This window comes from Lepidochelys kempii, chromosome 7, assembly GCF_965140285.1.
Source record: "Lepidochelys kempii isolate rLepKem1 chromosome 7, rLepKem1.hap1, whole genome shotgun sequence".
NCBI lineage: Eukaryota > Metazoa > Chordata > Testudines > Cheloniidae > Lepidochelys > Lepidochelys kempii.
The window spans coordinates 46,524,477-46,540,078 of NC_136386.1; the positions used below are offsets into that span (position 1 = coordinate 46,524,477).

Consider the following 15,602-nt stretch of genomic DNA (forward strand, 5'->3'; position numbering starts at 1 on the left):
GTCCCTATTGGGACCTACTAACTCATGTTAAAACTACACACTGACTTATCTTCACTAGAATCTTACCTCCTATTAATGACCACATGAGGTACTAAGGACACACCTTTTATCCCAGTGAAGATGCACCCTAAAGTTTCCTTCTCCTCATTAACGCATCCATGTAGCACATGCTAAAGTGCTACTCCCTTTGTCTTGCCTCAGGGTTTGGAAGATATTAATTAGGATAGGTCTGCGTGGCAATCACAGGGTGTGATGGCAGCTGGTGCAGACAGCCCTGAGCTAGCTTTGCTCTAGCTAGTTGGAGTATCGGGAGCAGTGAGTCTGGATAACATGAACTCACAGCACTCTTTTAAATCCTAGTCTAAACACGCCCCCTGAGGGAGGGTGGACGAAATGTGCCATGTTCCAATCTGTTGAGCATGAAACCCACTGGAAAAAAGCCCAACTTTCCTGTACATTGAATCTCTCGTCCTTTTCCTCCTCACCCAGCTCCATTCAGGCCAGCAGACACCAAAGGCATCGTTCGATTTGATCGCTATGGTGATGGAATCGGTCGTTACAATATCTTCAACTACCACAGAGCGGATGGGAGATATAGATACCAGAAGGTGGGCTACTGGGCAGAAGGGCTTACCCTGAACACCACCCTCATCCCCTGGGTGAAGACCTCTGTTCCTGTGTCCCAGTGCAGCGACCCCTGCAAGAAAAATGAAATGAAGAGCATGCAACCAGGGGACATGTGCTGCTGGATATGCATCCCATGCCAGCCTTACGAATACCTGCTGGATGAATTCACCTGCATGGACTGTGGTCTAGGGTACTGGCCCAATGGTACCCTGAATGGCTGCTATGAGCTACCACAAGAATACATCCGCTGGAAAGATGTCTGGGCCATTGGGCCAGTTACGATCTCTTGCTTGGGTTTCCTCTCCACCCTCTTTGTCTTTGGGGTCTTCATTAAGAACAATGACACTCCCATTGTGAAGGCCTCAGGCCGCGAACTCTGCTACATCCTCCTCACTGGGGTCCTGATGTGCTACAGCATGACTTTCATCTTCATTGCAAAGCCCTCCACCGAGGTCTGCACCCTGCGGCGCTTGGGGCTTGGAACCTCCTTTGCAGTCTGCTACTCCGCCCTCTTGACCAAGACCAACCGGATCGCTCGGATCTTCAGTGGGGTGAAGGAAGGGGTCCAGCGCCTGCGCTTCATAAGCCCCACCTCACAGGTGGTCATCTGCATGGCCCTCATCTCCTGCCAGATGATCATCGTCATCATCTGGCTCATGGTGGAGACCCCCGGCACGGGGAAGGAGACGGAGCCTGACAAAAGGTACATTGTCACCCTCAAGTGCAACAACCGCGACTCCAGCATGCTCATTTCACTGACCTACAATGTGCTGTTGATCATCTTGTGTACAGTCTATGCCTTTAAGACCCGGAAATGCCCTGAAAACTTCAACGAGGCCAAGTTCATTGGATTCACCATGTACACCACGTGCATCATCTGGCTGGCCTTCCTGCCCATCTTCTATGTGACCTCCACCGACTACCGTGTAAGTGATCCCTGCTGAGCAGAGTAGGGAACGGGAGGCCAGCAGCCTGGCTAAGTCCACTGGATTCCAGGGTCCTGCTCCTTGTTCAGTGGAGCTGGAGGTAGAGGGTTGAGGGTAGGTCCTGGACACTAGAAGACCAGCCTGCAGTTGGGAAAGCTGCCTGTGCAGATGAACAGAAGGGCAGTTGTCATAATTAAATTAGATCTGAGGACACTCTGGATTGTGGTTAAATACAGCATAGCAGGCCGCTAAGGGAAAGGAAGAAGGGCGTGTGTCTCTGAGGGAGGCAAATGGGAGAACATGGCTGGTAGAACATAATGCAGGCAAGTTCTGTGCAGGTTCCTTGCTATTCCAGTCCTGGGCCTCCATACCTGCCTGCCAATAAATCCTGATCCTGACCTGCTGCCTTCCTGCTATTTCAGCCCTGGGCCCCACATACAACCCTACCAATGCCCTCCAGCCTGACCTGCCGCCCCCCTGCTATTCCAGCCCTAGGCTCCACCCCAGCCCTGCCAATGACCCTCCATCCTGCCCTACTACCCCACTACTATTCCAGCCCATGGCCCCACACACAGCCCTGCCAATGCCCCTCCAGACTGCCCTGCCATCCCCTACCCCCAGTGCCAATGGTGGTTGGCCTTGTGCAGGACTCAGGGACCAGACCAAGACCAACACATTGGTTCCTCCTTTATTTGTTAATCTAAATGCTCATTAACCAGAGTCATCATTCAAGGGGGCTGATTTTCCAGCAGAAATGGCAAACCAGAAATCTAGAGGCTGAAAAAGCATGTCTGGAGAGGCTGTGCCAGACTTAGGCACCAAGTGACACCCAGGGAGCAAGGGGCACTCAATGTCTGAGAGACCCACATCTCCTAGCCCAGTTCCCCCTCTCTGGCAGCTCTGCAAATTCAAAGGCTGAGCCAGTGGGGAAACACAGCATTCGTCCCGCTCCTAGAATGGATTCTGCCTGAGAAGCGGGAAGTGTCTAACCCCATTACTGATCACTGGCTCATTGCTGTAGTCTCTGACCTACAGGAGCTGGTAGTCCCGGAAAACACTGAGGAAATGTGTTTGCTCTCGTATTTCTGTAGACAACCAGCAGCACCTAGTGGCAGCTGAGATGAACATTAGAGAGTTGTACAGTGCCTACCAGGTCCTGTCCGCCACTAGCCACTCTTCCGTAGAGAACAGTTTGAATGATGTACATTGGAGAAACACTTTATAATGCTGTTGCGTGGCAGGGAGGTCTAGTGTGCAGAGCAAGCGGCAGGGAGGCAGGAGACCAATGGCATTTTGGGCTGTATAAGTAGGGGCATTGCCAGCAGATCGAGGGATGTGATCGTTCCCCTCTATTCGACATTGGTGAGGCCTCATCTGGAGTACTGTGTCCAGTTTTGGGCCCCACATTACAAGAAGGATGTGGACAAATTGGAAAGAGTTCAGCGGAGGGTAACAAAAATGATTAGGGGTCTGGAACACATGACTTATGAGGAGAGGCTGAGGGAACTGGGATTGTTTAGTCTGCGGAAGAGAAGAATGAGGGGGGATTTGATAGCTGCTTTCAACTACCTGAAGGGGGGTTCGAAAGAGGATGGAACTATACTGTTCTCAGTGGTAGCAGATGACAGAACAAGGAATAATGGTCTCAAGTTGCTGTGGGGGAGGTTTAGGTTGGAAATTAGGAAAAACTTTTTCACTAGGAGGGTGGCGAAGCACTGGAATGGGTTACTTAGGGAGGTGGTGGAATCTCCTTCCTTAGAGATTTTTAAGGTCAGGCTTGACAAATCCCTGGCTGGGATGATTTAGTTGGGGATTGGTCCTGCTTTGAGCAGGGGGTTGGACTAGATGACCTCCTGAGGTCCCTTCCAAATCTGAGATTCTATGATTCTTTGAGACCTGGCTTCTGATCCAAGTCATTTCTCCTGCCTGTAGGAGGGGGGTAACGATACTGCCTTACCTTGATGGGGTGGGAGGTAGGCAGTGACGCTTTTTGAGAGACAGCATAACCAGCAATGTCTATCGCTAAGGTTGTCTGACCCCTTCTGTTACAAGACCCTGCTTTCAGTTGCTTGCAACTTTGCCAAACTTTAGCTCGCTGGGGTGAAATTTCCCATGCTGGACGTCTGCCTCAGGCTGATTTTTTGGGGTGAAAGTTGCAGCAAAAAGGTTTCAGCTGTTCCCAAGACCGAGATGAGGAAAGATGGGCTGGCCTTGCTCTTGTTTAAAAAAACCCCGCACATGCATTTTGCTCGGAAGTGTAGCGCCTCCATGCATTGATGCAGGGACTTGAAAAGGGGCAGGGAAGTCACTCCACCGTCACGGCTGTGCTTTTTTTGCCACCTCTGTGAATATTTGCTCAGATTTGGCCAAGTTATGAGCCTCTGAATATTTCAGTTTCCATTGGCTCAGTGAGTCAATCTGCGCTGAGCATGCTTCAGCCCAGGGCCTAAGCGGAGCAGGAATTGCTTTGCAAGCACCCTCCTGCTCCGATACAGGGGCTGCTGTCGGCTCGGGAGCAGAACTGAGAGCTGGGAACCCCCTCTCTTCTGTGCTCTCGGTGACACCAACCCACACTGGGCCCAGCAGTGAGGAGGAGAACTCAGACCACCTTTAAGGCAGAGGGATGACAAGCGGGTCCTGTGGGGAGAAGGGGGTGGCGAGGGGGGAAGCCGGGGTGTGATGCCAAGGAGAGGTGAGGGGGACTGGGACATGGAGCTGAGCAGGGGAAACTGGGATTGGGATGAAGACTCAAGGGCGAGGCAGGAGGAAACTGAAGCTGGGACATGGTGCTGAGAGGATGTGATGGAGACAGTTACTCCATTAACTCAAGAGGCCGAGGTCTGTGCAGTGAATCTAAAAGCTGCTGGTGATCCACCTGGGTGTCAATATGATTCCATAGGATGGATTGTTTTTTCAGTTGGCTTTTTAAGAACACAAAAAGCTAAGTTAAAAGAACATTAAGGTTGCAAAGTCAAGCACTCAGAAGTTACCATGCGCAACCTTAATTAGCCCCCCCGCCCCTCCCTGTGCATAGGCACTATGATGCTGACTTGACTGACAAGATCAGGTGCTAGTTTTTCCGCAGGACCCCGTCCCCATTCAGTGCACAGACTGGGCAGTGCTCAGGGAGTGAATCTGGGTCCTGTGGCTCATGTACCTATTGTCTTGAGGACCCTGCCTCATTTGTTGCAGAAATTGGAAGGCGGGTCATGAATGAAATGGGACAGTAGGAAGAGAAAGGGAGGCTTTGTGGTTGAAGCAGATGAATGGTGCCATGGAGCACTGGAGTCTATCCCTGCCTCTGCCACAGATATCCTGTGTGATGCTTGGCAAATCACTTAATCCAAACTCATCCCACGTGATCACGATAACTAATTGCACGGTCTGCATTTTCTTGGTGTCTGACTTGAGACCCTAGGGTCTGAGCTGCAGAAATGCTGAGCACTCACAGCTGTGACTGAAGCCAAAGGGAGCTCAGCTCTGAACAAACGAAATGCTAAATTCTCTGAAAAAGCAGATCCCAGGCATCTCAAATTGGGCACCAAAAATTAGTGGGTGCTTTTGACCTCACTATGTCTCTGTGTCTCAGTTCCTCAGCTATAAAATGGGGATAATAATATGCCCGCATCTCCCAGGGCTGCTGTGATGATAAATTCAGTCATATTTGTGAATCACTCAGCTATTACAGCGATGAGACCCATAGAAAAGCCCATGCGGAAACGAACAATTCTGTCTCCAGAGCAGGGTTTGGATAGTGTGTGCAGTAACTAAGAGTTGGGCCACACATTGAGCAGTGAGGATAAAACAAAACATTGCCGAACTGCTCATTAATTGAGCACCATCTGTCCTGTGCCCTCAGTGAGGAAAAAATACTATGTGAGCATGTAATTAGAGCCTATCGTAATGCGTACGGTGGTTGAACTAAGGTTGCCCAGGCAACCTCAATTTTGGCATGTCCTAACTTCCGAGCACTTGACTTTGCAGGTTTTCTGATGTAATATAATGCTACTTTCAGTGACATTTAGTGCAGGCGACAGTAAAAACCCTCCCTCTGCAGCAAGCAGCCTTTAATCTGGCATGGGCTTAGCATATATGCCATAAAAATCCAGACCAAAGGAGATGGGTTAAAACTGATGAACAGATGACAGGGGCTGAGGAAGATGTTCCTGAGATGACAGAGGGCCTTCTTGCGTGTGTAACCTCTCCAGGGCAGGGAGCGCCCTCCTTCCATGTTTGCAAAGCCCCAGGCGGGCAGGACTTTAAAGACTTGTCTTGGATTGTGGCACTTTGGGGAAGGCTCCGTGTTTTTGTTGCATGTTTGTATACAGTGGGGTCTTGTGGCTGGGTGCTACTGCAATACAGACCAGTAATAACAATAATCATTTTACAAGTACTCAGGTGAAACCAGGAACTCACAGGGGAAATCAGAATCATGCCCTTAAAATCCAACTTGCCATCCCTGGAAATCCTGGCCTAAATTGCACAGATTATTCACCATGGCCCCTGGAATAGAATGACATTCCTGCTTCTGGAATAACAATTGATCTACTGAAGACTTCCTCTCTCCCCAGTGTCTGTGGGTGATCCGAAAGGTCCTGCCCTAGCTCCTCTGCTCCCCTGAATACACTCTGAGTATGATGATTCCCTGTTGATTTCAGGAGAGTTACTCTGGGGGAGAGGCAGACCCTCTGCTTTTACGTTACGGTATCCCTGGTGTCAACTGGCACCTCTACGGCCGTGTCGACCTGAGTGAAAATGGGATGTTTTCCAATCATGTCTGTGCCATTCAATTCCCCTGGAAGACACTCGGAGCTGGTTGTTGCTGTAGCTTTGGGGTTCTAGTGTTATGGAGGGACTCAGTTCTGCCCCTCCCTCCCCGAGAGCTCACCTTGAGTGGTTCTTGCTCCGTTTGTCCTGGGATAAAGCAATACTCGGGGCCACTCATGAGGATGGAATCAGGCCCTTGGCGATTAGCACCAACAACATTGCCTAGGAATGTGTCAGGAGTAATTGCATAGCCCTGGCTTTCAGACCCTCCCTTCGCTCCCCACTAGCCAAAGGCTGCCAATGGTGCTCACGGCTGTGCTGCCTGACACCCTTCTGGAGAGAGGGTGGAACTTTGGATGCAGCTGTTGGGAGCTGCTAAACTTCTCGGTATGGCCATGACACTGCTGCTGCAGGAGCCATGCAGGACTCCTCCTTAGTTTAACATCAGTCCTGCAGAGCTGAGGTGCTAAGGGCTGGAGCACCAGGGTTAGCTGCCCCCTTCACCCCATTTTATGGAGGGTTGGCATTTCCCTGGAGAGCTTGCTACAATCAGGGCTCTCCTGTAAGCTGGGTGTCTTGGCTATGGAAGGATTTGCCAGCACTGTCTTGTTTCTTGTCTGTGCCCTTAGAGGATCATGCAGGCAAAACTCCCACTGAAGGCAGAAAGAAGCAGGAGTGCAGGTTGCATGCAGCATGTGAAATGTCATGAAATTTCACATGATTCTAAGACTGTGTGACATGTGAAATGTCATGTGTGGTAGCAGGAGGGGAACTCTTCGTACTCGGAGCATCAGCCGAGATTCAAAGGAGAACGCTGCAAGGGGTGCCAGCTTCGGACTGCCACACCTGGAGAGCTTGAAGCTGTTCTGCTGAACGCCAAAGAGGATGAGTAAGCGAGAGCCCCCAGTTGAGCTTGGAGCAGTCACTTGCAGGCTTCGGGCTGGTGCGGAAATGAGCAACAGGTGGAAGCGAATGCTGCTAAAGGCTAGGGGAGTACGGGAGCTCAGGAGGCAGGTGGCAGCATCCCCGTATGCACTGGGGCATGTGACAAAGCCTCAGGCACATTTTCAAAATGAGAAAGAAACCTTTCGACAGTGGCCGGCTCAGCCTCCACCCACATGGAGCTCAGGGACTGCAACTGTCAGAGGCTAGTGTCCAGAGGACAGGGTAACATGGAAAAAGTTCAGGAAACCTGAGGTCCCTTAGATCATGGGGAGCTAAATCCACAGCTGGGGCTCGATCCTGCTAAGTGCTGAGCTGTCTGGTCCATCAAGGCACTCAACACACACTTAACAACATTAATAATTGCATCATCTGGGGAAGGCAGTGGGGCTAGTCTTGTGCTTACGGGCTTTGAAGGATCAACAGCTTTGCATGGCTTTAAGCACTAAGCAAAATTTGGTAGATTCATCTAAGCTCCACCTGGAGTTTTTGGAGCTGAAATTCAAGGTGAAACCAAAGGGCGGGTCAGGGTGTGTGTGTGTTTGTGCACATATGAATGCATGCACACCACCCTCTTCTACCCAGTTCAACAGATCACAACCAATCGAGTTGTCTGCATGAAACTTTGCAAACCAAAATGGCTGCATCTGTCCTCTGCTGTACTGTGGGAGTATCTGTAGAGGGCTGGAGTTTGCATCTGTTTAGGATGTAGACAAGAGGCCGTGTCTCTCAGATCAGATCAGATCTGTTCAGTGAGATCAGGAGATGATAGGGGCTAACCACAAAGCTGAAGCTGGATCCAAACTCCTGCAGAGTTCAGCGTCGGGGCTTTGGTTCTGCCCCATTTCTGCTGGGGTGGGGAAAAAATAGAAACTGTTCCAAGGAAGCTGGTGGGTGGATGTCCCCTCTGAGCTTATGCCAGCTGTGCGGGGGTTTGCAGGATGTGTAGCCAGGGACAGTGCCTTCGGGCAAGTCAGACGCTAGGTATGGCCTTTACTCAGTGGTGGGTTGGATCTGAGCACCACCCCGTCGTGTGTGTGTGGGTGGGTGAGTGGCTGGGTGTGTTTCACTCTGTCTCTCTGGGCTGATGTCTCCCATCTACTCCCCGCAGGTGCAGACCACCACCATGTGCATCTCCGTTAGCCTCAGTGGCACTGTGGTTCTCGGCTGCCTGTTCGCCCCCAAACTCCACATCATCCTCTTCCAGCCCCAGAAGAACGTCGTCAGCCTCCGCGTGGCCGCCAACCGGTTCAGCGTGACTGCAGCAAGCTCCAGCCACTCGCACGGTGAGTGGCTGGCGGCCCCCCCGGCGCCACTCCCTGGCCCTTCCTGGGCCTGGAGCATGGTGCCTGTCCTCCTGGGATAGGAGGCCTGTCGCCAGAGGGCTGAATGCTGTGGGGGATGGGAGCACGGCCCGCTGACCCTGGGCACCAGCTCCCTTTGGAGAGCTTTGCAATTCAAATATCAGTGGCCAGTAGAACTGAAAATGTTACAAGCCATTGAGTGGCCCCCTCCCTGCACCCTCCCTGTAATGTCATACGCTTTGTGCGGCTGCTAATGCTGACATCTCCTGCATGTTTGGGGACATGCATGCCTCCCTGACGTGTAATAGCCACTGCCACCTCCCTGGGGGGAGGGGAATCTTTGCAGGGCAGGAGGGGATGGTCGCTGAGAGGCAGGGGCAGGCACCCCCAGTTTGTGGGCAGGGTGAGAGGGGGACATGCCCCGGAGGGAGGAGGGGACAGCCCCGGGGCATGGGCTCAGCAGCAGACTATGCCCTCAGCCCCATGGCTGCATGTGGGGCTACAGCACCTGCTCCAGGGTGCTCTCTGAAGGCCATGGGGAAGACAGCGGGGTGCGCCAGGCAGCAATGGTGAGGCTGGGACCCAGGCCCAGCTGCTGTTCCATGATGCCTCTCTGTGTTCTTCCCCCACCAGGGTCGGCCTCTCAGTCCGTCCCCACAGTGTGTAACGGCCGCGAGGTCGTGGACTCCACGACCTCGTCCTTATGAAGCGCCCCGTGGCCCCATGGGCACGGGCATGGTCCCCAGCACAGACCCCCGCACGAAGGGGCAGGCCTTTTTCGTTCCCGTTGGGCCTTTTGTTTCTCAAATCTGCACTCCCAGCTGCTCGCCGACGCCGTCTTGCTTGCTGGGCCAGCGTTCCCCAAGGAGAGGTGCTGTCACGTGAGAACTGGGTGCCCCCTTCTGCTGCCCTGCTCCCCCGGCGTCAGCTCAGAAAAACACAACCCTGCTGGGGCGCTCGTGATCGTACTGAATGGACCCGCTGGGGCATGGAGGAACCATGCCCTCTCCCTGGGGAGCCAGCACTGAGCCAGGTGGATCCCCTGGCAGGTCCACCCTGTGTTACCTCTTGCTGGCCAGATTACCAGAGAGAGCAAAACCCAAGCATCTGTACCTCCCCACTTCTCTCTGCCCTGGAATAGGGTCAGGGGAAAGCCCACAGATTCCCACTGGCTGCTCCGATCTCCCCCTTCCCCTCCCCGCAAAGGAAGCAGGACCCTCCCCCCCTTGAAAGAGCAAATACCAAGGGGTCTAAGGTGCTATGGCTTGAAGAGAACAGACAGGCCCTTCTCAAAGACCACGCTGCCCAGCGACGCTGGGAAGGAATTCAGACTGAACTAGCCAGGGGGCTCGGGGCTGCTGCTGATTTTGCCAGGAGATCCCTGGTTGGAATGCGAGCCCCCTGCCTCCTCTGAGTTGAGAGAGACTCACTTTGAAATGGACAAACAGGTGCTTCCAAATCAGAGATTTCTGAGCAGAGAGCTCGCTGGGGCTGACCCCAGGAACCTGGGCTGAACCCATGATCCTCCTTCTGACGCATTACCTGACTTGGCTAGAGGGACTCTACCCAGGGTTGCCTCATGTGCGGGACTGTAGGGTTTTGTTTAGCAAGGACAGTCAGGGACGGGCACAGTGGCTAGCCAAGGAGCAGGGATAGGGTGAGGGGCCCCCGGGAACCGGGGTGAAGAGTGGCACAGGAGGGCTGCCCTGTCAGTGCCTGGTGTGGGACACTGACAGAGGAGGGTAGCAGGGGCCTGAAACAACTTCTACAAGTGGAGAAATGATGATGTATGAGAACAGAGGGAGAGACCTGAAAATAGGGGGCCAGCCAGACGCAGAGAGCGAGTGAGGATCCGGCAGCCTGCAGCTCTGGGGATGACTTCAGGGGAGCTGTGTGTCCTGCCCCGGGAGACTGGGCCTTTAGGGTGAATGAGTCCCACAACACAGAGAGCAGGGAGGAACCAACCCCCAACACATGCTTCAGGCCCGCTACCCAGGAGGGTGGGCGCAGCTGCTGCTCAGGGGGCAGGGGAGAGGGGGGAACGGCCTGCTGCTCCCCACTTCCACAGGGGTTTGCATCTGTTGTGTGCTGGAGCCATTGACCATGCAGCCTGGTGTCCAAAGGTGCTCCCCGCTCTTTGCCCCTACAGGCAGCAAGAAAACAACATTCCCACTGCATTAGGCTGCCCAAGGGGCCATTCCCCCAGAATGCCCACATGCCCTTCCTGAGCGGCAGGATGGGGAGGGGTCGGTCTGATTCCATGGAGGGCCAGGGTGCCTCAGACCACTCCCATTCCTGACCCCGCCGGGAGCAGCCTGACCATGACATCGCCCAGCAACCAAAGTTGCCCAAGTGCTGGTGCAGCAGCAAAAGCAGCAATAAACCATCTGGCTCTGTGCTTCACAGCTGCCAAACGCTCCGGCAGCAAAGCTGCTCCCCTGCTTTGCTGCAGTTTTCTTGGCACCTTCATCCACCGAGAGCCAGCAGGTGAGTGCAAAAGGTACCACTCTTGTCCAGAGCTGCTCGGAGCTTTTCAAACAGCATCATTTTGCTCCCAAAATTGCCTGTTTTTGCTGTGATGCATAAATCGGCCCAAGAGACTTTTTTTTTTAAACGATGCTTTTTCCCCCCCAAAATTCAAACTATCAGGTCTCAATATTCTTGTTGTTGCTGGAAGACAACTAGTGACATTGCCAGAGCCTGGAAGAGGGGAAAGCAGGTTCAGTGAGGGTCTTTAAAACCCTTGTTATATTTATTGTAAGTCCCCACTTAATTCTAACCCCTGACAGACCCTTGGGAGAAAAACACTCTTTGTGAAAGGCTCAGCATGCCCCAACCTTTCAACTGAGGGCTGAGAAAGCTGCCATTCAGGTTCTCCATTCCTCCAAGGAGTTCTCCAGCAAAAACAGGGACATCATCATAATCCTGATTACTCATCATCAATATCCCACTCGTACCTGTCGGAAGACAGGATACTGGGCTAGATGGACTACTGGTCTGACCCAGTGTGGCCGTTCTTATATAGCTATTCTTGAGATTTGTAAGTGGAAAAAACAAGCAGAGACAAATTCTTACAGGTCTTCTTTATGTGTCAAAAAGAATCAAAACCAAAACATTAGAGCCCGTCGCAGATACAGAATTTGTATCCACATCTGATCCGTGATCCACAAAAATGGTTTGCAGGTATCCATGGATATGCAGGACTCTACAAAAAATCCCCCAGTTTTAATCTTTAAAGGAATACACTAAAGTACATTTCACACTGAATTATGTTACCCATTATGGTTACAAGTGACTCCTAGGATCAGCGTAAAGAATCAAAAATTGGTGTCTGTTTTTTTCAGTATGTTTCCTTTTTACATTTGACAGCACTTTGTGTAGAGTTCCCCTCCTTCCCCACCCCATATGTATAGTTATTTTCCTGTTGTTTGTGTGGGTCTTTCTCACAGCCCCAGGGAGACATTTAGAAGGAGGAAAATGGGATTTTTCAAAAGTCCCCAACCTTTGTGGAGGGACACAGGTAAATTACTTGTAACTATTTTTGTTACTCAGTTAGATTTCAAGTTGATGAGGTCCCTGGCATGATGAGGTGAGCACCTGCCCTCTTGCCCATTGGCTTGGATGGCTGAAATAGGACATGCAAGGCAGTGCTCAGAGGAGAGAGACAGGATGAAGTTATTGGCACAACAATTTGGATCCTTATTGAGAATTTGCTAGTGGTTAATTTCACAGCAATGGATCTTCTGCCTTTCAAATGCATTCAGATGCTGAGCTGCTCTTCCTGTGTCTCAAATGACATCATTAGCCAGCACTTCCTGTTAGGAATTATCAGTATCAAGGCCCTGGCAGGCTGGGTAGTGCTAAAGAGGTCACACCAGTATTTTTCAGCTAATTGATGGAAAAATCCGTGTTTACTGTAGAACTATAGAAGTATTTAAACCAGGTGAGTTATTAGTTATTTAAGCAAACGTGCTGCTGATCTCTCTTAAGAGTTTTCTGTGGGTCTCACCTTTTTTCACAGTAGCCCCATGATGTTGGTGCTAAGCGCTAGAATTCCAGTGTTCGTCGCTGTGCCCAGCCCTCAGCCGTGACACTGTGCCAATGTCCTGTCCTTCTGCCAATGCCCCTTCCCACCACACCATCCACTGCTCCAGCAGGACGCCTGTTAGCACCACGGCTCTTCCTGACGGCTGGACAGGCACTAGCAATTAGCCTCCTGCTCCACTGCTTCTAGTCACTAATCTCCCCCCACCGGGAGACAGCTGCGCATTCCTGCCTTCTCCCACTGTACCCGTAGCCACTGGCACTCGATGCAAGGGAGATCCTGAAAACCAAATGACAGGCTGGGCTGGGCAATATAACTCTGTATCTCGTGGTGTTTTTTTAATTTTTATAAACTATTTATTGGAAGGAGCCTTTTGGCTGGAGAGAAAACTATAATAATTAGCCGGCTGCTAATGAAAATGTACGTGTTCTTTGGCCCTTGACTAGGATTATTATCATTGTGACACATGTATTACAAGCCAAGCAAGTTTTTAAGCGTAGATCTTTTTGTGACCAAGTTTGTGGTTTTTGTAATTTATGTAAATAAAGTGCTTTTTTTTTTAACGGACGCCCGTAGGTGCCATGTGGGCCTCTCCCTGGAGTAGAAAGCAAGAGCTGGATGTCTGTGTCTTCTTGGCAGAACTGCATGGCTCCAGGGCCTGATTATGGAGTGGCAAGGTTCTGTGAGTCAGGCAATGTGGGGTCAGGGCCCTGCTGTGCCCCAGCCTGCGTGACACACCTTGGGCGAGTCACGTTATCGCTTTGTGCCTCAGTTCCTCGGGCACGGGGGGACCGGACACCCTTTGCCCTGTGGACGCTTCAGAGTATGGGCTGCCCAACAGGGCTCCCGGCCCAGCTGCCACCTCTCAGTGTCACCGTACTATGAACAACAATGCAAAGTGTTGCAGCACCAGGTCAGGTCAATCCTCTAGGCACTGAGGTGCCAGAAAGGGCAGGTTATGGGAGCCAGGCAGAAGGCCCTAGGCCTTCACTTTAAAAATCAAGGCAGCACCAAGCTTTTTCCTGGGGGTGAGAAAACAACTCAGTTGCTAAAGCAGAAAAGCAACGGTGGCCCACTGAATAGCTCTGGGCACTGGTTCTTGGGAGACCTGGGTTCTAGTCCCGGCTCTGTCCCTGGCCTGCTGGCTGGTCTTGGACCTCAGTTTCCCCAGCTGTGAAATGAAGATAATGCTACTGAGCTGTGTAAAGGGCAAGGCAATAGTATTCTGCAGCAGGGCAGGGGCTAATTATGAACTCTTCCCCTCACCTGCCCACACACACTTCCCTCCGCCAGAGCAGGGGAGGGAGGAGGCTAGGAAAGGGGATGGCAGCATACTAGGCATTTGGGCAGCTCACTTGCCAGTAGCAAGGGCCAGCTGTGCTTGTGGGAGCTTCAGCCCTCTAGGAGGCCAGGACTGATCCAGAACTGCCCTCCTGCATAGCCAGCTGCATGGGAGACACACACACACACCCCAGTTTCCATGAGCCATGGGCTAGACTCATGCAAAGCCAGCGACTTGCACTATGACCCCCTTCATGCTGACCAGCCCAATGCCTTAGCCAAGTATTACAGCCTGGCTGGCCCTTTAAGGGGAGGGCCTAGCAACCCTCCTGAGCTGGCAAATTAATTATAATTCGTGACAGAAGCTGTCAAAGGGTCAGGCAAGAGAGAGACTCCCTCCAGAGCAAGCCAGCCAGCCCCCTGAGAGGAGGGAGGGTCCCCCCTCGGCTGGGGGAAGGCAGGCTCAAGTGGGCTCGAGAGCTGGAGCTAGGCCCTGAAAAGAGGGTGCGGAGCGCCAGGGGCTCCTGTTGCAGCAGCAGCAGAGTGAGGAGCTGGGAGAAGTCTGCAAGCCCAAGGTGAGGCTGTATTTACAGACCACTAGGCAAGCCCCTGGGGCTGTTTCCCGGAGGAAGGGGCTCAGGGAAGCAGCAGCATGGCTAAAAGGAACAGCACTCGCTCTTAACACAGGGACCCTGGGCAGCACCCGAGCAGAGAGTGGGGTGAGGTTCCTGGGCCAGCCACCAGGAGGAGGTGTAACTGCCTCAGCACCAGCCTGGCAGAGATCAGGGAGGGAGGTGGTTGAGGGGCAGGAGTGCATGCTGGGATGTCTGGACTGTCAGCTGTACTTCTGTCACCCTATCTGGGTGTTGGCACAGATGGGCTGGGGTGGGGGGCTGCAGTAACAGAATCAGGCCATCCCCAGGCCACCGTACTGCTCAACAGAGGGCACTGGGGCAGAGCCCTAGCCTGGCACCAGGAGGTGCTAGTGATGATTCCCACTGCTTCCACCAGGGCTCTGCTTACCCCTAGCAGAGGGGCACCTGTGCACTTCCAGGCTGGAGGCCAAAGCCCTCGTCCCACCAAGTTTGATTTCACTCTCTTTAAAGGCAGCTTTCAGGTCCCAGCTTGCAACCCGCAGCCGTGAGATGCAACACCCCCCCCTCCCCCCCACTGCCCTAGCAGCAGAGGCAGGCTGCTAAGCCCATGCTCATGCTAAAAGCAGTGACTTTTCCAAGCCAACCCCAGGGGAGGGAAGAGCTAGCTTGCTCCCCTGCTGGGGATGGAGGGAGAGGGGGAGAGGAGGTGGAAGCCACCCACAGTGCATCTGTCAGCAGCCCCTTCCTCCCCTTCACCAGGGCCCTGGCTCATGGCTGTAAGCCTGGATGCAGGGAGCCCTTTCAGTGCTGCGCTGAGTCCTCACAGCAGAGGCTGCAGCTATAGCTCAAGGAAATCATTTCCCCTCTCCCTCCTTAGTTTTCCCTTCCCTAAAAGGATGCTAATATTTACTTGTGGCCTACAGCTGCAAGGATGGAGCGAACTGAGCTACTGAACACTTGTGTGTGTTCCCTGAGGGCTGGCACTCCACAGCGGGCCCTGGACATCTGCCTGTCAAACTGGAGACAGCTAACTTTCTCTAATGAGCTTTCCTTGCTGCCCCACGATGCAAGGCACACAGCTGTCTTTCACATGTACAGCAGCCAGGGGCTGTGA

The 15,602-nt window shown here is 52.7% G+C and overlaps 2 protein-coding genes across 6 annotated transcripts in view; both read left to right on the forward strand.

The window, feature by feature from the left end:
* Positions 1-13,178, forward strand: part of GRM2 (glutamate metabotropic receptor 2) — a 77,486-nt gene extending 64,308 nt beyond the window's left edge. For 3 of the 4 annotated variants that reach the window (XM_073352506.2, XM_073352508.2, XM_073352507.2), the window contains exons 4-6: positions 490-1,553; positions 8,374-8,548; positions 9,200-13,178. In XM_073352506.2, coding sequence (XP_073208607.2) covers positions 490-1,553; positions 8,374-8,548; positions 9,200-9,273 — 1,313 coding nt within the window. In that variant the 3' untranslated portion in view covers positions 9,274-13,178. Of the gene's footprint in view, positions 1-489; positions 1,554-8,373; positions 8,549-9,199 lie in introns of those variants that run through there. The other variant, XM_073352509.2, reaches the window with a different exon arrangement.
* ACY1 (aminoacylase 1) overlaps positions 1-15,602 on the forward strand; it is a 451,002-nt gene that overhangs the window by 269,162 nt on the left and 166,238 nt on the right. The gene's annotated exons all lie outside the window — the stretch shown is intronic.